This window comes from Gavialis gangeticus, unplaced genomic scaffold (assembly GCF_001723915.1).
Source record: "Gavialis gangeticus isolate Ggan-Ray unplaced genomic scaffold, GavGan_comp1, whole genome shotgun sequence".
Taxonomy (NCBI): domain Eukaryota; kingdom Metazoa; phylum Chordata; order Crocodylia; family Gavialidae; genus Gavialis; species Gavialis gangeticus.
Genome location: NW_017729001.1, coordinates 24,680,843 through 24,706,711, shown reverse-complemented (window position 1 = coordinate 24,706,711; position 25,869 = coordinate 24,680,843). Strand labels below are relative to the sequence as shown.

The window sequence follows — 25,869 nt, the reverse complement described above, 5'->3', positions numbered from 1 at the left end:
ATCCCCTCTCCTACCTGCACGGGACCCCAGCCGGGGTGTGTTTGGCAGGGAACCGGCAGGAGACCAGCAGACTCCACCCCCCCACCTATGGCAGAGACTGAGGCAAGCAATTGATAAGGGGAAGGAGAGGGGGCATAATTCCCTTCATCTCCCCCAGGCCATGGGGGAGGGGGAAGAGGCTGGTCCCCTGCCACCTGTGAGCACAGGGCAAGCCACTGCAGGAGCAAACTGAGAGGTTGGCAAAGACCTGGCACAATCATCACATGTATGTGCTGGAGACGGAGCTAAGGGAACAGGAGAGGGTCCCAGATTGCTTGGGCTGGTGTGATCAAAGAAAGCAGAGAACTACATTTATATTATAAAGCCGAACCTTTAAAAGGTGGGCGCCTGGAATACGTAGGCAGAGACAAAAGACACTGAATGCATAAGAGTCCTGCCAAAGGTGCTAGAGGTGACAAGCGTACTAATGTCAAGGCACAAGGGGGACAAGAGGGTGCAAGTGCACCTGTAAAAACCCAAGTAGGGATGAGGCCTGTAGGATTGCCACTCCAACATCTAAGACTACCTGCTGATTCCCCAAGAAGGACTTTCTGAATACCTAGCTGTAAGGAGACACTCTGCCCTCAGGATTTTGTAAGACTTATGCAAGGGTTTTTCTCATCTTATTGGTTTATTACATCTCATTTCAAGTTAGACTTAAGTTATGTGCGCTCTCACTTTGTTTTACTGGGCTTAGCTTAGGCAAAGATTGTTGGTTGGTCTTTGTTATGTGCTTGAGGTTGCAAATTGCTGTGATCAGTACCTGCTCGCTTCAGAGCAAGGGCTATTCTTGTTCAAGCTTTTATGAATTCAGTGCCACTACCTTTGTCCCCACCTACCCACTCCTCAGGCTGGCAGCCTCATGTGGGGAGCAAGGGGAGGGGGGGCAGAAACCTGGCAGGCACTGTTGGGGTCCCATGTGGGCCAGCAAGGGGATTTAAACCCTCAGTCTCCAGTGTGCTAGCCTTGGGCTGTCCACATACTCTCTGCTGCATCAGGGAGGGGGGAAAGCCTTGGAGCTTCAGTCCCTTCCTTTCCGCAGTCAGGGAGGCATGCTCTAATGCCTCCTAGCTTCCAGCCTGAGCCACTGCAGGCATGTGGCTGCATTTCCTGAATCAAAAGTGAATGTCTGTTCACTTGCTTCTCAGTTTAATCTCTGCAGCTTAGACTAACCTGCAAAGACTGAACCAATTCAGCCTTGGGCTTTTGACTATCTGTAGTTAGCCTGAAAAACCTGCACAGTAACTGAAATGGAAAAATGAAACTGTAAACTGTGGTAAGTCGTTAGCTGTTTTGCTTGTACATTAAGCCGTTTAACAAACTATGTACTATTGGACTCACAAATCCAAATTCATGTAAACAGAACTATGCAAGTACCATGACTGGTTGTACACTGGGAAGCTCAGTCCAATTAGGAATTAATGACAGTCTATGGACCGCAGTGAATGTAGCCAGGCCTGTGGTTATCCAGTGAGAAACTAGCTTAAGGCTAGTAGTTTTCAGTGATGTTCATCCAGAACCACGAAATACCATGTCAAATTATTTGGATTTTCTAAGAGTATTCCCTGGACAATTATGGATAGCGTGATGGAAGCACCTGCCTTTCTAACATACCTCTTGAAAGAAGTATCACTTTAATTAGGCAAACAGCCATCCTGTCATGGCCAATTTTAGGAAGAGATGTCTGTTACGATCTTGTTTAATTAACCAGGCACAAAACTAACTGGCTGAAGTTTTTGGACTCTTTAGGAACCTCTTAATCCACCAGAAAATGCAGAATTTAATAAGGTCATGCATTTCCAAAAAAATTAACTCATATGCATAATTTTCTTTGCACAAGGAGCCCAGTTGTCCTTTTAAACAACAAAGTCATATCTGGTTACTTCATACTGTAAGCGAGGTTATCACGAGACATTACTACTTTGATTGTTTGCTATACTTCGGTGGTGCTCAACCTCCAGCCCGTGTGGGAGAGGCGGTATCATTCAGCCTGTGAGGCTTCCTACAGGTCCAGAAATTTGGCTGCAGGGATGGGATAGCAGCATTACTTTCCAAGAGCCGTGCCAGTTAATCTTGTCACCATTCCCTCACTGCCAAATTTCTAGACCTGTAGGGAGCACTGCAGGCTGGATAACATGGTCCTATGCCCCAGCACATGAGTTTGTTCTGTGGCCTTATCTGATGTGCAGGGCTGGGCCATGGCTGCATCTGGTGTGTGGGACAGGGCCGGTGCGTGGGGCCAGGCTATGGCTAGATCATGCAGGACTCGGCTGTTGTGCAGGGTTGCACCTGCAGACTGGCCCCACACCGATGCTGTGTCTGGCCTGCGGACTGACCTATGCAGCAGATTTGGCCTGAGGACAAGCATGATGTGACTCATCCACCCTGTGGGGCTGGAAAGTTGAGCACCTTCTGCTCTAGTTTATCTGGTCAACTAGCATCCACATCATACAGATCTCTTTCAGTTAAAACCTATTAGTGCTGCCCAGATTATACATTTGAGTGGATGAACCAAAGCTTTTTTACCCCAACAGCCTTTCACCAGAAACCCACTCCTTCAGTCTACTGTTTGCTGCAGAGGTTTTAAAAATCATGATCTTGCAACTAATAAAACCCTTAAGCCTAAGTACAGACAGCCAAAAAGCCCAAGGCTGAAGCAATTCAATCTTTGTAGGTTAGTCTAAACTGCACAGATTGAACCAATAGCAAGTGAACAGACATTCACTTTTGATTCTGGAAATGCAGCCACATGCCTGCAGTGGCCCAGGCCAGAAACCAGGGTAGGAAGGGACTCAAGCACTTCCCTGCAGACAGCTTGGGCCAAGGCTAGCCCACCGACTCTACAAGGGGGGTGGGGATTCGGGGGAGGTGCAAAGCATGCTGGGGGACTGTGAGTTAACTTGAATCTGGAGGGGATTGGGACAAAAGTTCAATAAAGCAATTTAACCTAAGTCAGTTAAGTCAGATGTTACATCCATTCAGGTTTATCTTAAATTGGTTTTGGCCATTTTGGAAGTGGTTTATGTGCAATGAACTTCTGTTGTGTTGCATTTTTGAAGCGGTTTCCGATCATTTACACAGGTTTATCTGCAATTATTGTCCCTAGCCTAAATCAGGGAGCCAAATAAAGAAAACTCAGTGTAGAAATAGAAGCACTGAGAGGTGGGTGCCTTCTAATATATTGCAATTATGGTACAAAATCCAGCCTCAGCCATCATGTGAAGCCCAACGCTAGTGCCTTGGAATTTAACCCACAGATTATGAAGGCAGAGAAGGAAACTCCAGAAGGTCAGGAAATCAAGCAAAAGCTGCATTTCCTTTCCCAAACCTTACCCTGACTAGTAGGAAACATGCATTATGTGTTATGCTTGGAAAAGTAAATTTATACCCTGCATTCTTCTGAATTACTAAAACATGTTTGCAGGCCAAATAATGTGACAAACCAGATGGCCATCCAGATAAATTGCTGTTTAACCCATTATTTGCAGGTGCTAGGTCAGTGAATTATACATATTTCCAACAATGCAAATGATTCTTTTTAGTGCTTAAAAATAGACTAAGCGCCTGCATTAAATTCCAAGCCACTTTACGAAATAATTATTTACAACACAATTCATTTGTGTATGTCTGGCTGATAGAAAGCCAACCCCTTGTCTTATGTATTTGGCCATCTGTTCTGTCATTTTGTGGCTGTAATTCATCATCACCTATGTGATTTGGGGCCCCAGAGGGTTTTTTTTAATTTGTTGTATTTATTGCCCTCAGACTCCCAAAGACAGAACAGAGCCTTTCCCCAGCAGGTTCAGCAATGATGGGAAATGAAATGTGAACTTTGTGGCCAACTGTAGTGATCTGCAGTTTACATGGTGTTCAGAGAAGGGTGTCCTACAATGAGCAGTGCTGTGCAGCCTAGACCTGGCTCAGCAGAACAATATGTAGGAACCTCATCATTCGACAGCCACGTACACGACACTCATACATTGGGTGGTCAACCTTCATATACATTGCCATTGTTGTTAATGAATTGTTCAGGATGTTGCTTGAGTGAAAGCTGCTTGGCTCTATCCTACTTGCCTTGTGTTCCCCAGTAAGCAAGTGGCAGGTAGTCACCACAACTGATTCTGGAGCACTCAAAGGAATTGAAAAATGTATATAGGGATTATTTCTCTGAACAAGGTTTTATTTTTATTTCACTTGGAGAGAACATCTAGAAAAGTTGTGTCAAAATGGCAAAAGCTGCAGGAAGTATCCAGGTTTGAACTACCCCAGCACCCCAGCATTTTTTAAACTGAAGGAGAAATACAAAACACTGAGAATATTTTGCTAGCCATTTCTCCCTCCTGACATCTGGGGGTTCTGGGCCCCCAAAAAGTTGAGGGGTGACTTGATCACTGTATAGATTCATGGAAAAAAGGGACCTAATAGCAGGGGAACTTTTCAGTCTTACTGATAAAAAGACATAACAGCACCAAGTATCAGGAAGATGAAGTTAGACAAATTTGACCTGGATAAAAGATTCAGCTATCTAGTAGTCAAATTTTACCTCGTAGTACCAGTGTTGGATCCTGGAGCAGCAGACCAGGCAAGGCAAAAGACATTTTAAAGGAAGAATAGAGGTCTCCTAAAAGGTCAAACTAGAGAATTGTGGTATTCTCTTCTGACTTTAGAGTCTGAATCTTCATTTTAGCAGACACCTTCCCGACCATTAAGTCGGTGCAGACAGGGAACCCAGCCTTTCGTTGTGAACATGTTTAAGAGGACGGTGGTTTTGGCACTTGACAGTGATTTTCATAACCCGAGGGAGGAGGCCAGGGAAGCAACCTTCTCCGAGGCTTTATAAACCGTCAAGGAAATAAGAATCCCTTCTGTAGGGCGGCCATCATAGAGGACATTCTGGTTTCCCGCTACTCTGTTGTCTATTGATACGAAACCCGACGCCTTTATGTCCTCTATTTTGCTCTTAAATATGTGCAGGGCTGGGTCAACGGCTGCATCTGGTGTGTGGGGCAGGGCTGGTGCGTGGGGCCAGGCTATGCCCCATGCTTGAAAAGAAAATTAGAGGACATAAAGGCATCCGGTTTCGTATCAGTAGAGGACAACCGGACTGTATGACGGCCACCCTACCCTTCTGTAGTAGCCACCATGCTATTTTCCCCTTCCAATTTTCCAACACCTAAAATGTGGCTTCTGAACCCATCTGCAGTCCTTTGTTCCTGGCACGAGGCCTTTAACTTACAGGACAGATGCTCCAGAAAATCGTGCCATGAATTAGTTTCTTGAGCCCTTTCTAGTGTTTACATCTTTCATATTTAGACCTGGTCCCGTTCCACTCACAAGTGCACACACTTAGAATCAGATTGAGCACACGTGTTTTAAGTCCCTAAGGATATAGAAAGGCACTTAGCGGGACTTGCACAAGTGCTTTGGCAAGTGGGGTATCCAATTTCCATTGGAATTAACTGCTGTGAAACCACAATAGATAGGACTATACAAAAAAACATATATCCAGTATTGGTGATGAACTGGAAAGCAGTAAAATAACTCTTCCTCCCCCCCACCCTCCACAAGACCTCCCCCCTCAAACACAAAACATTTCATTTCCTTCAGTATAAACTACCACGGGGAACATAAAACATTTCATTCTGGATGTGCATCAGAAAAGCAAAGGTGTGGGCCTCCCGTCACGCAAGTCAGATGTTAGAACATTCCTCTTGCCAGCCCTGAACCAGACAGCGTGGACAGAGGACAACAGAGGAAACTGAGAATGCCTTATCCCAGGGGATCATCTAGGCCACAGGCAGGCAATTATTTTGGGCGGAGGGCCACTTACTGAGTTTTGGCAAGCCATCGAGGGCCGCGTGACAGGCAGCCTAGGGCAGATTAATATTCATTTTCTAAATTTTTTAGGCACCCTGCGGGCTGGATAGAATGGCTTGGCGGGCTGCATCTGGCCCATGAGCTGCATTTTGCCCACCCTTGACCTGTTGCTAGGCATTCCTTTACTGTTCAGATCATAATTGGAGTTGCATATTATGGGCTGTGCCTTTTTGTGGGGTTTTTTTTTTAGTTTTGTCCAGATTTAAAAACAAAACAAAACAAGTGTTTTGTCCCAATTCTTTCTCCCCCACCTTGAACCTTGTTTTCATGCCACTTAGGCTGAAGGAAAAGCGCTCTCCATCAGAGACTATAATGACAATAATTAAAAATGCATTCTCTCTAAAGTGACAGTGAATCAGTATGAAATGGATTGAATGTTTTGTGGGGCGAATTTCTTTCTGTTGCTTGACACTGTGATAATTGTACAAGACGAGACTTTATTTGTTCTGAATCGGTGTATTTTGAGATTTCCAAAGCCAGCAATAGTAATTAAAATTTCAAATTGGGGCTTGACAAATGCATAAGCAGGCAGCGGGTAGAGTCTTTTCTAGGGTGACCAGGTCTCACCCACTAGTTGCTGCAATATTTGAACTCTAGTTTTAGAAGTTTCTAGCCATAACATATATTCACAAAGGTGATGATTCACGGGAGGGAAACCTGGATCTGCAGACAGTCTGAAACAATATAAGCAGCAGCCAGTAACCCCATGGCCCCTTCCCTGCATCTGTCTAACAGGAAACCTGCAGCTACCTCAGGTGAGGGCAGTTCTGGTTCTGCCACATCTTCTGTGGCCTCACAGCACGGCCCTGACATTGTGGGGTTTGAGCTCTGCAGATCTCAAGGCAACGAGCCAGACTCCCACTCAGAAGTGGGCACAATTTGGAGACCAAGGGCGCTTGTACACAAGACACCATTAGCATGTACATGTGACGAAAATGTCACTTTGTGTGGCTTAATGGTGTCACACTGTGCACGTGCAAGAGCTCCGGGGGTTTAAAATCAGCTTACATTGTTGCAAGCTAAACTACATCCCAATGTAATTTAGTTTGCAACGATGCATTGCAGCTATTAGTCAGCTCACCCCCCCAGCCGCGGGAGAGGCGGGCAGGCTCTGCAGAAAAGAACGGATCAGGCCCCTAGCCATGTCTGCCTTCAGCAGGTGTCTGCTGAAGGCAGAAGCAGCAAGGGGCCCGATCCTCCCCTCCTGCCCCCCCGGCAGAGCCTGCTTGTGTCTCTCATGACCAGGGGGGCAAGCTGTCAGTGGGCAGAGCAACCCCTGAGCTGCAGGGGACCCTGGTCCTTCCCTCCACAGTGGCGGGGCACCCCCCAGGGCCACCTAGGAGGGCTGTTGGCAGGGCAGGTGCTGCCCCAGCTCGGGGTCGGGGAAGAGTTGGATCAGACCAGGTGCTGCCTCCGAGCTGGCCCTGGGGAGCACCACCACCATGGAGGGAAGGACTGGGGTGTCACCGCATCTCAGGGGCCACTCGGCCCACCCCCCGCCGAAAAAGAAAAAAGGATCGGGTCCCTTGCCATAACAGGGACAGAAAATAAAACCCCACCGTTGCAATTAAAAATCCACCGTTTCAGTTTAGGGGGCATAGACCGCAACCCTAAGGACTGAAGTCCCATCACGTGTACAAGCGTCTTTATTGGCTTCTTCCAGCATCCCTCCCCTCCGCGCTGAGCTGGGGCACGAGGCTTGATGACCTTAGGAGGTCCCTTCCAGCCCTGCTTTCCTATGACTTTGTGCGCTGGGACTGCCTTTTGGAAGGGAAGGTCCTGGAGAAGCCGTGGTCAAGGATGCTCTGGCAAGAGCCATGGTCACAGGGACCAATGGGGTCAACAGTAGGGCTATTTCCAGAGCTGCCCTTTCCCCTAGATGATCCCCCAAATCCTGCAGATCTGTGTTAAAAGGGCTCACAAGATCTTGTGCTTTTTATGGAGGATGTGCTTTGCGATGAGGAGGAGGGCTGGCCAGTCAGCAAATCACATCTGTCCACATGTGTTAGGTGTTAACCATGTTGTGGTAGCAAAAGTGACAGTAATCCACGCCTTTATCTTAACCCCTCAATTCCTGCTATAAATTAGGGACTTTTAAGGGGTTTCGGCTTTCCCCTCTGCTAAGAAACTCTGCATCCACTTTGAATACTGGCACTAAAAGAGGAACCATCCATCCAGCAGCCTTCAAGGCAATCAGCAAAGATAATATTTTACAAGTGTTGATGTCAAGGGTCCACGAAGTGGTTAACATGGTATTTGGGAAGGGGCAGCTCACGCTGCAGCAGTATTTTCATCTCTGCATAAACTTCTCCTAAAATTGTTGTCTTTGGGGTTTTTTCCCTGTCCGCTTTAGGCAATGGATTTAGACGTTCCAGTGCTGGCAAGGAATATTCCTGGAAACGCAGCCATCATAAAACATAAAGACACAGGACTGTTGTTTGCAGATCCCCAGGTAACAAAACACAACTTACTATTCAGGTATTTTTAGCTTCCTTCAAAGATTATTTTCCATTAAGTTGATCGCATCTAGGTTCTTGCAGCAGCTGTGCCCGGGTGCCTAACCTGCCTTTAACCAACTGCTTTTGCTCTCTTTGCAATTCACTGCAGTTTTGCTAGGGGTCAGCCTTGCTGAATGCTTATGGTGCTCAGGAACCTGCCGCTTATTTGAATACCTTTCAGTTTGTGTCTGATCAGCGGCTGTTTTAGTTCTGGTGATTTCTGAGCCAAACCCTAGGATAGGAATCGTGCGTCTATCATATCTCCCTTGGAGCACAGAGCGAAAGGTGAACTTGCATTTTGTGAACCGGTCCTTCTATGGAGAATGTTAAGATGAAGGTTTATTAGCCCATTAATTATGTTGGAGCAGAAAATAATGAATGACTACAATTATGCAGAAAGTAAAGAGAACATCTGGGATAACTCTGTGCGTTTGGGAAGCAACATTACATACACTGAAATTCTGGAGATTCTTTGATTGTTGTGAATTTTTTCTGTTATTATGTTACTGATCTGTAAATGCCTTGGTGCATTGTGTATAAATGGCTCTGCTACAGATTCCTACTAGTCTTTGGGGGGGAAAAAAACCCACTTAATTTTTCTGCTGTGATTTTCCATCAGTGGGAAGGGAGAAAAAAAAAGCGCAAAGAAAGTAGGATCATAGGGATCCTGTAGAGGCCATTTAGCGCTTGAAAAGAAGAAAAAAAAAATCAAGAGGACTGTGCACAAGCTTATTTTCATTTAAAGATTCAGTTTCAAGATTCTGTTAATTCAAAAAGAAATAGGCGGCTTTGTCACCAGTCGCGTGTTGTAATAAGAAAAAGAGTCAAGGTTTCAGAATACAGTTTGATGCTTTCAATTTAGGATGCGAGACAGATTCAGTTGATGACTTGATTAAAAGGACTAATTTATTCTCCAATAGATGTGCTTGATAGGAACCTAACACGCACCCCCCAGAACTGGTTCTGGCCAGTGTTCATTAAATTGCCAACTCTGGTGTTCTGCCTTGGCTCTCTGTCAGAGCGACTAAGTTGCTCTCTGCTTTAAATTTGCTTGACCTGCCAGCATACTGGATTATGGTTTTACTAATATTATCTATTCCTAAAGCACCCATTGCTTCAGTAGCCCAGAAAAGAAATTCTATTAAAATCTTATCCGGTTTTCAAACTACGCACATTTTCACTGTGTGACTAGCATTATTTTTACAGGTCAGCTGATATCCCTGTTAGTCGGTAATGCTTACTGGGGAAGAACGGTTGTGGTATGAATCAATTTGTTTATTACATAAGCTCGAATTTACTAAGTACCAGCCAGTCATCAGCAGAGCAGTTTTTTTATCCAACTCAAGATTAAATAAAACTTACTAGTATAGCCTATTTGCTCATTTAGCAAAGTGGAAAATACATTGTATTTACCCATTTTGCAGAGTGGAGAGTGATTAATGCATGCCATTAAGCTTGGTCTCAGGAAGGTAGTTTCTCTTTATTTTCATTAGTCTTTGGCAATTTTTTTTTTAGGTGGAAAGAAGGCTGCAACTAACAGTTTTCTCCCTAGAGAATTCATTGTTCCCCTTGGGTTTTTATAACCAAATCGTTGCTAAACTACTGCAATCTGTTTTCCTCGATAAGGATTGCACCTTCATCCCCATCCCTTCCATCATCCCAAGGAGACAAAGCTGTCAAACTCTTCGCAGCCAAAGCTATTTGTGTATTTAGACCCTGGTTCTGAAACTGTCCCTGCAAAGGGCCCGCTAACTTCAGTGAAGTTCTGCCCAGGACCAGGAGTCCACGACTACGGATGCAGTTGCATAATTGCTACTTAATACCGAGCACTTGTCCTGGTGGCCCCCTGCCATTGGACGCACGCGCATGCTGGTGCTGCCCCCAACACACCAGATACCTTTGGCTTTGAACTCAAATACCGATGTCACATATGCCTTGGTTGTGTGCCAACTTATGCACCAGGGTAAAACTTGGCAGGGTCAGGGTCTATGATCCAACAGTGTCTTATATAAAATTATATTTATATGAAAATCAAATACAAAAGTATGCCTTAAGCTTTAGCAGTGAGAGTCCTTACCAGTGTACCAAAGCATTTTGCATTTATCTTACTTCAGGCTATGTCTCTCCCAACCCCCACAACGTGCTGTGTTCAGCGCCCCCCTTTCAGGCCCTCCCCTGAGGCCACTTTTACCCCTGGTATTCCCTCCACCTCCCCTTAGACATCCCTGAACATAATTAAGTAAAAATGTTACCATAGTAGCTAGGTAATATATGCATTGGTATGATTAATGTTTGTACAGGTACCCTAACTTGGAAAGGGCTGTAATACATTCTTTCTCCATATGTCAACAGTTGTATTATACGTATATAATAAAAGCCCTTTGATACTGTATTGGCATCAAAGGTTTCTAAGTGGGTCAGCAAAAAAAAAGCATTTGCATGTTAATATATTGATCTTCCTGGAGATATTTGAATAACTTTCTTCCGAAGCGCCAGACAATGCACCAGTCACTTTCACCTACGGTTTTAAAAAGTAAAGTGACTGTAAAATGATGATCTAATAATTCTGAATACAAATTTGTATCAAATACAGGTTTTCAAACCAGTCAATATAATATATAGGATCCTAAGTAAGTAGAGATGGAAGGGACCTCACAAGGTCATCTAGTCCAGCCCCCTGCTCACGCCAGGATCATCCCTGACTAAACCCTCTCAGCCACGTGTCCAACTCGCCTGCTCTTGAAAAAACTTCCAGGCATGGAGATGCCACAGTTTCTCTAGGTAGCCTGCTCCAGTGCTCGACTACCCTTATAGTCAGGAGAGTTTTAATGGATCAAAGAGCAAGACAAATTAGAGTAGATCTAGTTGCAACCCTTTCTAATACCAGTTGTATTGTTAGACAAAGTATCCATCAATTCTGTAGTACTATGGATCCTAGTTTCTTAGGGGATTGGAAGTGACGGTAGGGGTAAGACAAGGTAGGTGGTAGAAAGCAGCTACAGGTTCTCTCTTATTCTCATTACTTGGCGGTCTTAAGAATCTAGGAAATATTCTTGCATAATAACCTCAATTACAGCAAATTAGTTTGCTTCCCAATTAATTCTCTCCATCACAACAAATTGTTTAGAGATATTTTTTGGAATTAAGGTTTACATGCTGTTTTCCATCTGTCCAATTCTGATTCAGGTCATTCAGAAAGCAGGAAACACCAGATTAGTGGTCTGAATTGTCCAGATTTTTAATCTGTGAAGAAAAAGCAATTGTGATGCTCAGTCATATCCCGGGCAGTGTTGATATTGTTAAGCAGTAACCCGAAATCACTCCTCTCCTTATCCGCGAATAAGCTGATGGATAGTCGATGTAATTGGATCTAGTTTTGAGTCTTAATCTTTACGATAATTACCACTTCCCCCAGACAGTATCCAATATTTGAGTCTATATAGCTGTATTGAAGTAAGTAAAAGGTTAATAGGATTTTTCTGTTTGGGGCGAGGGTGGTTTCCTTGCCATTTCTCTTGGGCACCTTCCCCACACACACTGCTGCAGGGTTGGACTTTCCTATAAGCTTCCTCCCTCAGATAAGCCTTTTCTTCCCCACCTCCTTCTCGAGGAAAGAAGGACCCTTTTGCTGCTCCTTTGGTACCAGTAAGTGAATTCTGGAGATGGCAGACTGTTCCTCCCCTCTCCTCCATTTCCCCATCATGACGCCTACACACCCTGCAGCTCACAGCTATTCTGAATGGTTTGAGCAACCCTTTTGGGCAGCACCTTCCCACCGGCTCATATCCAGCAACAAAATGCTGTGGTTTTTCGGAGTCTGTACATGTTTCCTGAGCCCAGCTGGACACGGCAGATATCCAGCTCAGATTGGGAAATGACTTTCAAAGCAGCACAGCAGGAGAAAGGGATCTCGGAGTCATAGTTGACTCAAAGATGAACATGAGTCGACAAACGTGATGAAGTGATCCATGAAACTCATCTCTTTCCACCTCTGAAAACCTTCCCCCTCTCCTGAGGAAAAAAAAAAGCAGCCAATATCAAACTTCAGGAAGTTTCCATGTTTGAATTAAAATTCATTCCCTAGGAAGTAGTTAGTGCCAGGGGTTTCTTCTTTCCCTAAAAATGCTAGTTCGCAAAGGAACAAGGTAGATCATGTTAGGGGAGAGTTGCTCTGGTTTGTGGGCTGCTCTTGTCTTATCCTCTGGGAGCTAAATGGAAGGAATTTGAGTGGATATTAGAAAACACAATATTATAAAAGCCCAAACTTTCCTTCTTAGGAAGAAAAAAAGTGACCTTTCCTAGCTACAAAGAATTTAGACAACATTTTGCTTAATTATGCTTGTTTTAATTAACCACCTGTGGGTATTTTGAGATTGCATGGCCATATACATAGGCAATCCTGCTAATCAGCACAGGAAATAGCCAGCTGGTTGCAGCAGTTAACATAAAAGGGAGAACCACAAGACCTGTTGACCTTGCCATGCGAGTAGTTAGCCGCCTTCTTTTCAAGCCACGTTTTTCTTCCTGCCATGACTCAAATGTGCAAGTTTATGCAATGTGACACTGAGTTAACGCAACTCCCAACAGAAACCGATCTCTTAAGAAATAAAGGAATAGCAAGCCGTGTTTGGGTCATAATTGCCAAAGTGTGGTAAAATGGAGGCCTCGTTCAGTTGTTTAGCAGTCAGAGATTTCAGGTTTATGAAGCCCAGCCCCTGCACAGGGTCACAACCAGGTGTTAGCCGTACAAAACTCTCCAGGCCCCTACGTGGAGTTGAGCCACAAAGGGGTTCAATACTTTAAGGGGCACCAAGAATAATGGTGCTGTCTTTTAAAATAGAGGCAGGGAAGAACAAGGCAAGCAAAGGCAAGATCAGCTGTCTGGCATGGCACCTTCCTGTAGCAGCATAGGCTCAGACCATGCCCGTTGTACGGCAGTGTGGCTACATGCTGAGATCTGTCGTTTAATATAGGTTTCTAGTATGGAGGGTTTCAGTACCAAACAGACTAGCTTGCTATTTTTGGCCAGCTCCGGCTGCTTCGTTGGTTGGGAAATACAAATCCATAGCCCTATAAAGCACCCAGATATGCCTGCAGCTGCTGAGCTCTGCCATTACTTGGAAGGTGTGTTGCTATTCTGAATTGTTAATTTAGTTTTATATCTGGCATTTGTCTTCCCTGGGGTGACTCTCTGCTGTTTAAGTTTCATGTCCTTTCATTTCCTAAAGCTGGAATTGAAATGGTTTAATTGCAGATTTACTTTCGTTATATAAATAATATATTAACCACACTTATTTTCAGGGTCTGTGCTGTGGAATAGTTCTGGCTTGGTTCTCACAGTAATGCAGGGGATGTTCATTTGATTAACTTAGTTCCTGCTATATTTCTCGGGATCATTTCCCAAGGATAGTCCAAGACGTAGGTCTGTTTGCAAAATATTTCTTTTATGTACTATTTACAGAATCTGGTTATTTTAAAAGTCAAATTGTACCATTTTCCGGAGGGGGAGCATAGTAGGGACGTTACCTTTGAGGATGACTATGATGTTGGGTTTTGTTTTCTTTTTTTTTTCCCCTTCCTGTGTAGCATGGATCACCCGTGGGATGATTTGGGTAGATCTAACCATTCTGAAGCAAGAGTGTCATAAATTGGTGGACAAGGTTCTTCGGGTGAATCTGATATCTTTTATTAGACCAACTTAAATAGTTGGGGGAAAAAATGTTTTTAGCGAGCTTCCAGGTTTAAAAACCCGGCTGAGGAAGCCTGACGAAGGGTTTTAAAACCTGAAAGCTTGCTAATTGTTTTTCCCTCACAACTATTTAAGTTGGGCTAATAAAAGATACCGGATTCACCCAAAGAACCTTGTCTGCCCATGTCCTTAGACCAACACGGCTACAACCTACACCCCTATAAATTGGTGGAGTCTTGTTCTCTGTGGTTCTAAGATTGGGGCCCATGCTGGTTTTGTTTCTTGAAGAGTAGAATTGCCTTAGTCTGAGCTACATTATTGGGCTTAGAATAGAGGAAAGTGAGTGAATTTAATGACCTGTGATATTCAGGAGGTCAAAAAAGTAGATGCCACAGTGCGGGGGGAAAAAATGCAACAATATTTGGATACGGTTTAGGCATAACAGAAAAAGAGAGATTACAGCTATGGATGACAATGGCGTCCCGGCAGCAGAGTGGGAAATGTGGAAAGGGTTTAGAAGAAAGTGTTATCCTTATAGTACTAAACCTGTTCATTTGCACAGCTGGCTGGGAGATCCCTTGTGAAACACTGCTCTGAATTTTGCAGGGAAGCTTCCATGCTCTTCAAAAGACATCATACCTGCATATATTAGTAGAGATAACTTTGCAGCTTTGTCAATGTGAAAGACCCAAGTGTGACTGAATAAGATACATTTATGAATAATTATCCTGTTTTTATAATGTTGACTGGAAGAAAAATGAAGCAGGAGAAATATGCAAAGATAATTCAGTCTCTGGCAGTTATGTAGAAGGAGATTTCATCCCTACTGCAACTCAAGACAAAGTGTGTATCAGTAACCATAGCAGAGCTTCTGCCCTACACCCTAGTCCTCCTGATGAAAAAGAAGACCTCTGCTGACCTAAAGGATGTGTAGGAAGGAAAATATCCTTCTGCTGTTTCTTGAGAACATTAGGGTGATACACAAGAAGAGCACCTGGTGCTAAAAAGAATGGGCCTTATGCTGCTGCTTGCTGCACCGCAAATGGGGAGGTATCAACCAGGTGGGAGCACAAGGCCACTGCCTGATGTTCAGTTAAAGGTACAATGCTACCTGATCTGCTGGCCCAACAATAGCATGGCAGGAGGTATGATTGTGGAAATGGGGATCAGATCCAAATCATGCTTTATTGCTGATGCAGGGGGAGCAAGCTGGGTGCCCAGTGCTCCCAGACTGGCACTCCTAGCCACAGAAGCAAAATGGAGCCCTTCAAAGCTCCGGTGGGCTCCTGAGACCGGGAATACTGATCGGCTGTGGACAGACGTTCAATTTAAGGCACAATGAGAACCAGCCGCAAAGTTATCACGTATGTTTTGTGTGTTAACTGCGTGGCTTATTCCCTATTTGAATTGCACTATTGATCGCATGAACGCGTGACCAAGTTACTACTAAAGACGCAATTAACTGGTTAATCTCACCTTCCGTGTAATGTCTGCCAGGAGCCCAAGGGGCTGCAATTTAACACGTTGGGCTGTTTGGCAGTTGGACAGCCCTGGTTTCATAGTTGGAATATGGTCAATATGGAAATATGAAAATTTATCTTCTTCTAGTGTCTACCATAACTGGCTACACAATTTACTAACAAAACATTTCCATTGCATGCATCAGTCAGATATCCTAATGTTAGATAGGCAGAAGTATTTCATAAATTCAAAGTTTGCTTGTCTTGTCAGTGAGCGTCAAGGCGGTGCCTGGATTATGTACAGTGTACACATATCAGTGTTTCCCCAGCGATCATACAGTAGTTACGTATTTTCTATGAGAAACGTGAATTACGTCACGAACCTTAACACCGCGGTAACCCAGATTGTATAGCTCTGAATTAAATTCAAGTGCAATTTGTTAACAAATGGTGTGTTGACCCAATTCTAACGTTCTCTTTCCAGCCCTCGATTCGAGGGCACTAGGGATATTCTCCTGCATTATATCCTCCTTCATTATCCTGTCTATAGCAACTACTGGTTTTAATTTTTCATTTATCTAATATCTCTTTTGGTATTTCTAGGAATGGCCACATAGATGCATTGAGGTTTTGAAAAGGTTTTAGCTACCCTTATAATCAGTGTTGAAAGTTGGTGGAAAATGAGACTGGCTCTACAGAAATAGATGGCTTTACTTCAAGTGATGTCAGCTAGGGCTGTGCAAAATTTGCTGGCTGTTTCGACTCAACAGTGTTTCGACTCATTTTGAGCTTGAAACAGTGAAATCGAATTGAAACGAAAGGCCTCAAAACAGCCTTGAAACAAAACAAGGCTAGTCAAAATGTTTCAAAGATTTCGAAGCATTTTGAGTTTCGAAGCAGCCAGCAGCCAGGTGGTGGGAGACAGTGGAGAACCAGGGCTGCGCTCCCAGCGGCTCTGCAGCCTCATGTGGCTCAGTTCCCCTCCCCAGCACTATGATGGGGCTGGGGAAATGAGCTCAGCCCAGCTGAGCTGAGTTCCCCCCTCCCCAAGTTCCTTTCCCCAGTCCCATCTGGCTCTGGGGAGCAGGAAACTCAGCTCAGCTGGGCTGAGTTGCCTTCCCCAGCCCGATCATAGCACTGGGGAGGGGAACTGAGCGATTGGGCTCAGGTCCTTTCACCAGCTCCCTGGTCCCAGGTGGCAGCACCCAGCTTCTCTTCCTCATCTGACAGGCAGATCGGGGGCACACAGCCCCGGGAGGACTGGCACAGCCCCCACAGCCCGCCCAGGGTTGCAGGCCCCCATCTGCCTGCCAGGTGAGAGGCTGTTTCGAGCTTCCCCATTATAGCGTCTGGGCGAAAACTTGAAATGGTGTCACTGTTTCGATGAAATGAAACAGCAGTTTCGAATCGAAATGAAATTCAATATGAAACGCTGTTCCATCGAAACCACGGAACAAGTCAAAATGGAACGGTGCCATTTCACACAGCCCTGTCAGCAGTCCTTTTCACAGCTGGTGTTATACCTTCCTAAAAAGAAAATCAGAAGAGCAGAGGAAGTGACCAGGAAATCGGCAGCCCATCAGGTCCAGTAACTTGCCCAATAGAACTACAGGAATTTCATAGGTCAGTCTGTGGCCTTTTGATGTAGTGCTCAAGCTGCTGCGTACCTCTAGGTTATGAGTTTCCAGCACTGCATGGTATTAGCAGCTACTTAATAGCTTGGTTGAATTTATTTCTAGTCCCTGGAATAACGTACAAGATTTACTACTAACTGCATAGGCCTTGCTTTAAACTATAGCTATCTTTAGGAAGTGTTTTTTCATCTCGTTGTGAACAAGACAGATTTAGCCAGTTCCATTTTGGTAATTAGACAGACACCTCATTGAAGCTAGATCAAACTGCCTGATACCAGCTGTCCTTCATCCTGGAAACCAATTGTATTTTTAACTTCATACTCAGCAACGACACTCATCATTGCTGTAAAACTGTAGTGCTCAAACACTCATTAAATTGTTTGCCTGTAGTTTTAGTGCTGTAGCCTAAAGATCAGTCCTTGGTCTGAAGTGTCTTAGTTGGTGGACTCTGTATGTAAGATTAAAAAGTGTGTTTGCTGTTTATAGATCACAATTTGTGCACAAAATACATTGCTCGACTTTGAAGAACAGCTCTTCAACAGCTTGGTCTGTGTAATAATTCTGAAATGGCTTGAATCACAGACGATACAGTAAGGCAGTACAACTTTATAAGTGACTACAATCTCAAGGAACTTGGATTTCATTGCTGTTTTATTCACCTTTTTAGGAGTTTGTCCTCCTGTCAAAAAGTCTGATGAACGACCCTACTTTGGAAAAAAAAATTGTAACCGGGGCAAAAGACTACGTGAAAAAACATCATTCGTGGGAATGTGAAAGAAAGACCTATCAAAGCCTCATCCGGAGACTCCAGTGAATCATCGGATATCATATGTAGACATTTGTTCTGTGTCAAATACTTCAATGGATGAAAGTTGAGTCAGATTTTTAAAAAAAAAACAAAAAAACAAAAAAACCTTTTGCAGACAGATTTTGCCACTCAAACGCATCCACGTCTCAACATGGGAACTGCCAGGATGCATCACACCAACAGTCCCAATAAGTTGCCATCCTACTTCTAGTGGGCAGTAGTAATAAAAAGGGAAAGATTTATTTTTATCATATCATAAAAGGGAAAATTCATTTCTTTTTCACAGGGGAGAATTTCACCCATATTGGACTTGTGCAAACCCAGTTACTGCTGTAGCCTAACAAAGCTAAGGTAGATTAATTCAGTTGGAGAGTACATACTAATCCAAATGTATTCAAATGCACGTCAATGATGTATGTACAAATGTTGGAAGAATGGTTGCTACTGTCTTTCAACTGACCAAACATATAGATCCATTAGGCATACATTAACCAGGTTGACCTGGTATAAGATCATAAATGGAGCAGACCTTTTCAGGAAGAGTTAATCAGGTTACTGCCACATTAGTATTTCTAGACATGCCTGTCCGTGGGCTGATGAAGACACCAGATGTTGATGCAATGGAATGACTATTTGGTGTTTGTGTATTCTGTTCATAAAAGCTACCTCCAAGATACTGAATAAGAGTACCTCAATAGCTCATATAGTTACTAAAAGATGTGTAGGCTGTAAAAAGGACAAAAAAGGGTAATTTATATTTGGTACGTAATTTGGTGCAATTTTGTCATCTGTGAATCTCAGACATGACTGTAAACATAATGTAACAACAGATTGTATTTTATGAAGGGCTGTTTATGCTCACTTGAAACTCACACTGATCGCTATTGATTGCTTAATGGCTAAGAAATATCCTTGTTTTCCACAACAGGCCTACTCCAGCCTCTGTCAAAGGCAGAGGAAGTTTTTTAATTGATTTCAAGGGGCTTCAGATCAGGTCTGATTTTTATCAGCGAATCTTAACGATGAATATCGGCTTGCCTTTTTACCTCTTGGATATGTCATAAATGTTTTGTCAGTGATTTGGAAGAAGAAAGACTTTTTAATAGCCTCCGTTCCTCTCTCTGAAATCTTTTGTAAGTTCCTATTGTAAAATATTCTGGGTGATTTGATTCATTTGGTACTGTCCTAAAACCATGTGATGTATTGTAGACCAAAAATTGCTCTCCCGTATTGCAGTGATTTTAAATCAGAGCTACTGCACTTGCTCTCTTGGAGAGTTTGGGTATAAAAATATGCATTAAGCAGTTTTCCCTGAGCCAGCTGTTGAGACAAGATTACATTTGTGTTCTCAGCATCAGATTTACCCAAGGAAGCTCGCCTGCCCGTGTCCTTAGACCAGCACGGCTACAAGCACGAGCAGTCAGCACCGGTCATTTAACAGCTCTTTAATCCATCAGTGAAACCATTGTTATACTAGATGCGAGCCCAAATATCCTTTGGGTACCACTACCTACTGCTGGTCAGATGACAGCTCATCAGGCCACAGTCTCCTTTGTAGGCCCTCTCCTGTTGCAACCACAGGACGTGGTCTTTTAAATTTAAGAAGAAACTTCTAAGGCAGTGGTTTTCAAGCTTTTATTTATTTATTTGTGGACCCCTAAAAATATCAAATGGAAGTGCAGACCCCTTTGAATTGTAAGTGTGGGTATTCACATACTTTTGATTGATCATAGTCATCTTTCGTGGACCCCCCAGGGGTCCACAGACCACAGGTTGAAAACCACTGCTCTAGGGATTCAAGGCACGAGGCAGATTCGTACCTAGTGTACGTGGTTATGATCCCACGGAAGTGCAAGGAGGTATTACTCTTCACATCTGCTGAGACTCTGCCAGGGATTTTTGCTTCACCAAGAACCTCCTCTTAAAGGATTTTTCTACCTGTATTTCTTTGATCTGCCACCGGGATTAGTTTGACTTATTTTATGTCCTTTCCCCCTCCCCATAACAGAAGTTGTCTTCTGATAAATATTCAGAAGCGCGGTCATTACAAACAAGTAAATGGATCCTATGTGGGATGGAGTGAGGCTCCCTTGCCAAGCACTGACTTAATGGGGCAACAATTAGAAGCTTGTTTTAAGTGGGGCAAGCGGCAATTAGAGCATCAAGCAACTTTATGCAAATTGCACCGGTGTAAGCAATTTTCACCATTGCAGAAAAACGGGGGCAAGTGAGAAGTGTCATACCCACAAAATACTGTTGGCATGCAATTTTCCACACAAGACTTCATCTGTACGGTAGAGCTATGCTTGCATTTGCATGCAGTAACTGCAGAACAAAATCTCCCCTGCAATATCGAGTAATACTGAGATCAGCACCTTGGGATATGTCACATAGCCACCCAGTGAGACACATCAGTAACTACCAGCACACAGATTGGTGGCAAATGACTTCAGAACTGTCTTGAATGCTTGAACATTAAGACGTTGTCATTCAGGATACAGGGAGCAGAGGCCACAGCTCATGGGGAACAGATTTCATTACCATACACCTCAGTTACATATGTATGTTTTTCACTGCTTCCAGCCTTTCATCCAAGTCTCTGTCTCTCTCTCTCTTATACACACACAGAGCCTTTTTCATATGACCCCAATTTAGTTTTAAAACCGCCAAGGTCATGTTATATTTAACATTAACTCACGAGTGACATGAGACATTTCAGGGTTCTCCTACTTCCTTCCGAATACAGTCTAAACTTCCTCTTCCAGACCTCCATTCCCTACCCAAGGGTCTTGTAAGAAAAGCAGATCAAATGAGTTACAGGTAATACTCTAAAAGGGTTTGCATCATTTCCACTTGCAAAAAAAATTTCATGTTGAACAGCTGTTGCTGTGGCTTGTGCTGCATTTCAGGCCATTGAAATGTTCTACTGAAATGTTTTAATACTTGCAAAACACAATGTGCATCCAGCGGACCAATGAATCTGCAGAACTGAATAGAAGCGAGGGAACGTCACGATGGATCCCAGCTACGTCAGCTCTTTTATTGGCCAGATTAATTCAAAAGAAGGCACAACTTGGGTGCACGTGGCCCGGCTCATGTTGTTTCTGTTCTTATAAAGGCAACTCCTTGGATCAGGATTTATTTCTTGTTAGGGGTTTGGTTAGAACTAATGCCTGAGCTCTGAACAACTCTGACATCTGGCAATCAGACAGCAAGGCTAAATTTTGGGGCTGTTTGTGCCTCTAGTTAAGGGGTGGTGCATAAGCTACAGTACCCCAGAAGCACAAGAGGCACTGCTGTTCCAAGACAGCTCTTTCAAAGCTTCCTTGCGTATGTCTACACGTGCAATTAATGTGTATGAATACACTCTGGAGCTTGTTGTGCCGGAGTTTGGCTCCTGGGTGACCTTTGAACATGTGCCTAGGACTATAGCATGCTGAACCAAGTCAGAGCACCCCAGCTGGCAGAGGGCTGGGGTGGGGGGTCAGTGTGCCAGCCAGGCCTGGGTGGTCAGTGTGTTGTTCCCCCCCAGCAAAATATTATGCAGCGGGGCTGGCTGGGGCACAAAGCGGCTTCAGTGCGAGGTTAGCCGGCAAGCAGCCCCTGCACTGAAGCACTCTCATGCCCCAGCCAGCCAGGGCAGTGTCTGCACATGTGCTGCTGCAGAGTTAAAACTGTGCAGCAGGATAGTATCTTGTATGTACAAGTAGTATCCTGCTGCGGAGTTAATTAAATTTACTCCAGCCTAACTGGGGCACACATGTAGATGTGGGATATTTACTGCGCAGTAAACGTCTCATGTAGATGCGCCCCTGGTTCCCAAAGTTAGTAACTTAAGCTTGGTGCACACCGGCAGTGAATTGCTCCCTCCTTCACCCCCAGCACTGGGCAGCATGTAGACAGATGGGAACCAAGGCTCTGGCCATACCCTACTTTCTCCACTCCCATGCTGAGAAAAGTGCAAGCGTGCAAATATAGCCCCATTTATTCTTGTGCACAGGTCCCAGTGGCCTGCATAGGCAGCTAGTGGCTCCTAACGAAGGCACACAGTTTGTCATAAAAGACCTTTGCGGTAGCCCACAATTGTATTCTTCAAGTACTGGATCTTGACACCTAGTTTGATCTGTCCAGCCCTCTGCCACATATATCGTTTTCAAAGCCAGGATACATAACTGTCCCTAAAATAGCAACGGGGCCACCAACAGCATTAGGGAGATGCTTTGGCTACAGCTCCTTGAAGGTTTACAGAGAGCAAACCATGAGCTTTTCCTTGTCACACTTGTTATGGCTCATTACCATAATGCTCCAGGATTTAGAAGATGCATGCAAAATAAAGAGGGCGTCCCAGGGAGCACGACAATTAAAGAGAGCTGTAAGGCCTTCCCCACTTTCTAAGCACCCTGGGGAGCTCTTTGGGGAGACAGGCTTCAACTAACATTTGTGTCACGTGGTACTTTGAGAGTTAATATTTTAAATTCTGCTTTCAAACACAGCAAAAATTAAGGTCCTACAGAGTGGCTGTCAGGCTATTGGGAATGGCAAAAGCTGGCAAGACATGCTAAATCCTGACATTTTGCAGTAAGTTGGATGGCTCGCTAGATTAATTGGAGCCCTTTGAGATGCCACTTTCAATCCAAAATTGGCCAGAATGATATCAAGGCGTACTGGATTGCTCAGGGCTCCAAATTAGTCAAAGGTAGTTATATACTGATCTCAAGGAGACTAGCTTGTTTTCTCTTGCCATTAAGCTAGGTTGAACATGAGGACTTAAGCAAGCCATCGGGAGACGTTGCTGGAACACCAGAAAGGGGCAGGTGTTCTTTTTTCAAGTATAATTTACCACCACGCTTAACCTGAACGTCAAGCAAATGCCAAGGTGCGCCTTTAGAGCCCTTCTGCAAAAGGCTATCAATTTTGGCCCCCTTTTCCATGTCCTAATTTCTCTCTGCATCTTTTCAGTTGTGTAGTGGGACTTCAAACCTATTTTGTCCCTTTCTCATGCTTTTGAAAATCTTGGTTTACATGAAGAAGCTGTTTAGTCAAAGTCTTCTCAAAAGAAATGGATGCTACCAGATGGAAACCAATTATTTAATGGCTCGGTGGGATCGGAGCATTTTTTTCTCCTGTGAAATTGTCCAGAGTCATTTCATCACCCCAGAATTTATCCCATTACCATCTTCTTCTCCGTCTGGCTGGTCCAAGGCCAGTGGCTTTAATGCAGAAAGCTTACACCGTGAACAAGAGGAAATCCCTGCAGTGGGATTTGGGAGATTGGCCTCGCCTAGTGTTCAGAGTAGGTAGCCCAAGCATTGACGGTTGCTGTAGACAGGCTCGATTCTTCGTGGCTTCGTCCAAAAGAAAGAGCGTAACCCTGCAAACTCTTACGCGGTTGTGGAACAGCGCGTGTTGGCATTTTAGTTACTCATGTGCTTAAGGGTTTGGATGTAAACCGGAAGGAAGGACGGGAATGCTGATGAACGAGATAACGTGTTCCAAGATCATTTCTGCTTGCCGTTTAATACCCCGAGTTTTGAAAAGTGCCAGATATTTCTACACGCAACTCCACATTGTTTAAAAGGTACTGATCGGCAGAGGGTGAAGGCTCACCTTTTTCTCAAAAACAAAAAAGTCAGACCCCTCAATGCATCTAAGCTTTGGCGCCCCAAATCTCTAGCTATTTATGAAAACCATGGCCAGCATTTCTCAGTATTTTGCCTGTTCCTGCGCCCAGTGTGGTCCAGATCTCCATTTCCCCAAGGGTCCCCTCCTTGAGCTAATTAAAACCAACTGCTTAACGTTCAATAATTGTAATAAAAACAGAAAAGGACAATTACCTACCAAGGAACCAGAGCCGACAGCCTGAGACCCGGGAGCAGATTTGAAACACTCTTACATCAGTCCTTTTCCCCTTTCATCCCTGCACCGTGGAGCTGTGTCACTGCCTTTTTGATATTTCAGTATGCATCTTACATTGTACTTTCCATTCTTGTGTACTTCAGCACAAATCTCCTTCGACGCAAGTCCAGCTATAACCATAACCTCACTAGATAGAGGTCACTTATTTCATTTATCTGATTCAATCAGGTTTCAGCAGGCATTGTAACTAAATGCCCTCATGCAGCTTCAAAAATTAATCCCTGCCATTGAAAAGTTACTCTGTTATTTTACTAGCTTTAATGAAGTGAAATGAGTTACAGAATCTTTAATCTAATTTGAGTAATATCTCAAAAGCTTATATGCTTGGAGCGTGGCCTTTGGCTTTACAGCCTGATAACTTCATTCCCAGCAATCGTTTTCTTTTAAAAGATGTTCAAATAGGAAAGTGACCTGGAATCTCTTAAAAGTGGAAAAAAGGGCCCGTCATCCACTGCAGTGACAGGCCAAGCCACCTCCCGTGGCCTGACTCTCAGAGATGCTGACCTGACCACCCACAGCTCCAGCTTAGCCCCTCTAGGAGTGTACAGGGCCTAGCACGGCCCGGCCATGGCCACCTAAGCGCCACTGGACTTCCACTGGGACACATAAGGGATGCCTAAAGATGGACTCCAGTGCCAAGCTTCAGGCATCCAAGCTTGAGCATTGTATCCCTGTGTTGACACATCCAGAGTGCAGTGGCTTGGCTCAGGTTGAGCGAGTAACTCCGTAGCCATCGACAGCCATGGGACTAGCTGGGGAGCAAGGCAACATTCAGCATGAGTAAGGACATCACTTGGCCCCTAATTTATAATGTGGTTTAAAAAAAACCTTGCTTCAGATGAGCTGCAGCAAAACTCATTATGGACTAGACAGAAGGTCAGTTAGGAAAAAGGGATCTGGAAGCCACCGTGCCCCCACATGCGGCACTGCTCTGCTTGAGCTGCCTCCTAAAGCAGCCGCCGCGTTCACGTGGTGCTTCACCAGGGGCCAACTAGCATCACGGGAGGGGCGAATGGTGCCCCCGTATTTTCCCCACATACAGCACTACTCCCACTTGGTTGGAAAGGCAGACCGAAGATCTTTCCTTCTGGAAGCAAGTAGCCAGCAGCAGCGGGGAGGGTGCAGAGCCCACTCACTGCTCTGCCATGGCCGCAGCTCCTACTTGCCGTTTCGCCTGGAAAAGGCAGAACCCGCTTTTCGCATTTTTTGCGTAGAGCGCTCACTTCAATTTCCGGTGTTTTTTGGGGGGGTGGGAAAAGGCACGTGTCGTACATGAGAAAATACAGTGCGTAGCTCTCCTCCCACTCTGCATGTTCTAGACTAGGAAGTGGCCTGCGCTGAGCAGCACTGGGTGCTTGAGGGCACCGCTCTCGGGGATGGTGAGCTTGCCTTGCAGACAGGGCCTTAGCTGGTGGATGATTCCTTACACTATTTCACCCTCTCTTGGTCTTCAGACTTAGCATAACACTGGCCCCCTCCCATGGAGGCTTCAAAGCTGTCAAAAGGCCTGTGATAAGCTTGTGGATGCTATTTACTGTTCAATGCTAAGCACATCTGTGCTAGTTTCTGTCTTGGGGAGTGCCAGACGGTGTTTCTGGAGCGCTGCATCCTGTTAATCCCTGCTGTTGCCTCCAGCTTTCCCCCCCCCATTACTTTTGTGCAAGTCAGTGACATTGTTTCTCTATCCCTTTCACCAGAGGTAAGGAACGTGTACTCCTACAACGGTCATTTGTCTGAACAGGACCTTCAGGACGTAGTAAGGAGAGGAAGCCTCCCAGAAATAGCTGCTGATGTATGTGATATGGCACTGGAAGATGTCTGGCCCTCCGATTTACAGCTTTCCAAGCCTTTCCAAGAAAGATCCAGTTTGACACTAGGGCAGCGTGCCCACATGAAGGTGCTGCTGCCTACGAAGGGTGAATAACTACCCTTAGATCACGATCTGATG

The 25,869-nt window shown here is 44.6% G+C and overlaps 1 protein-coding gene across 2 annotated transcripts in view; it reads left to right on the top strand.

Annotated features, from left to right (window-relative positions):
- GLT1D1 (glycosyltransferase 1 domain containing 1) overlaps positions 1-19,226 on the top strand; it is a 121,959-nt gene extending 102,733 nt beyond the window's left edge. For both annotated transcript variants that reach the window (XM_019507098.1, XM_019507096.1), the window contains exons 11-12: positions 8,270-8,368; positions 17,865-19,226. In XM_019507098.1, coding sequence (XP_019362643.1) covers positions 8,270-8,368; positions 17,865-18,011 — 246 coding nt within the window. In that variant the 3' untranslated portion in view covers positions 18,012-19,226. The remainder of the gene's footprint in view (positions 1-8,269; positions 8,369-17,864) is intronic.
- Positions 19,227-25,869: the final 6,643 nt, after the last annotated feature.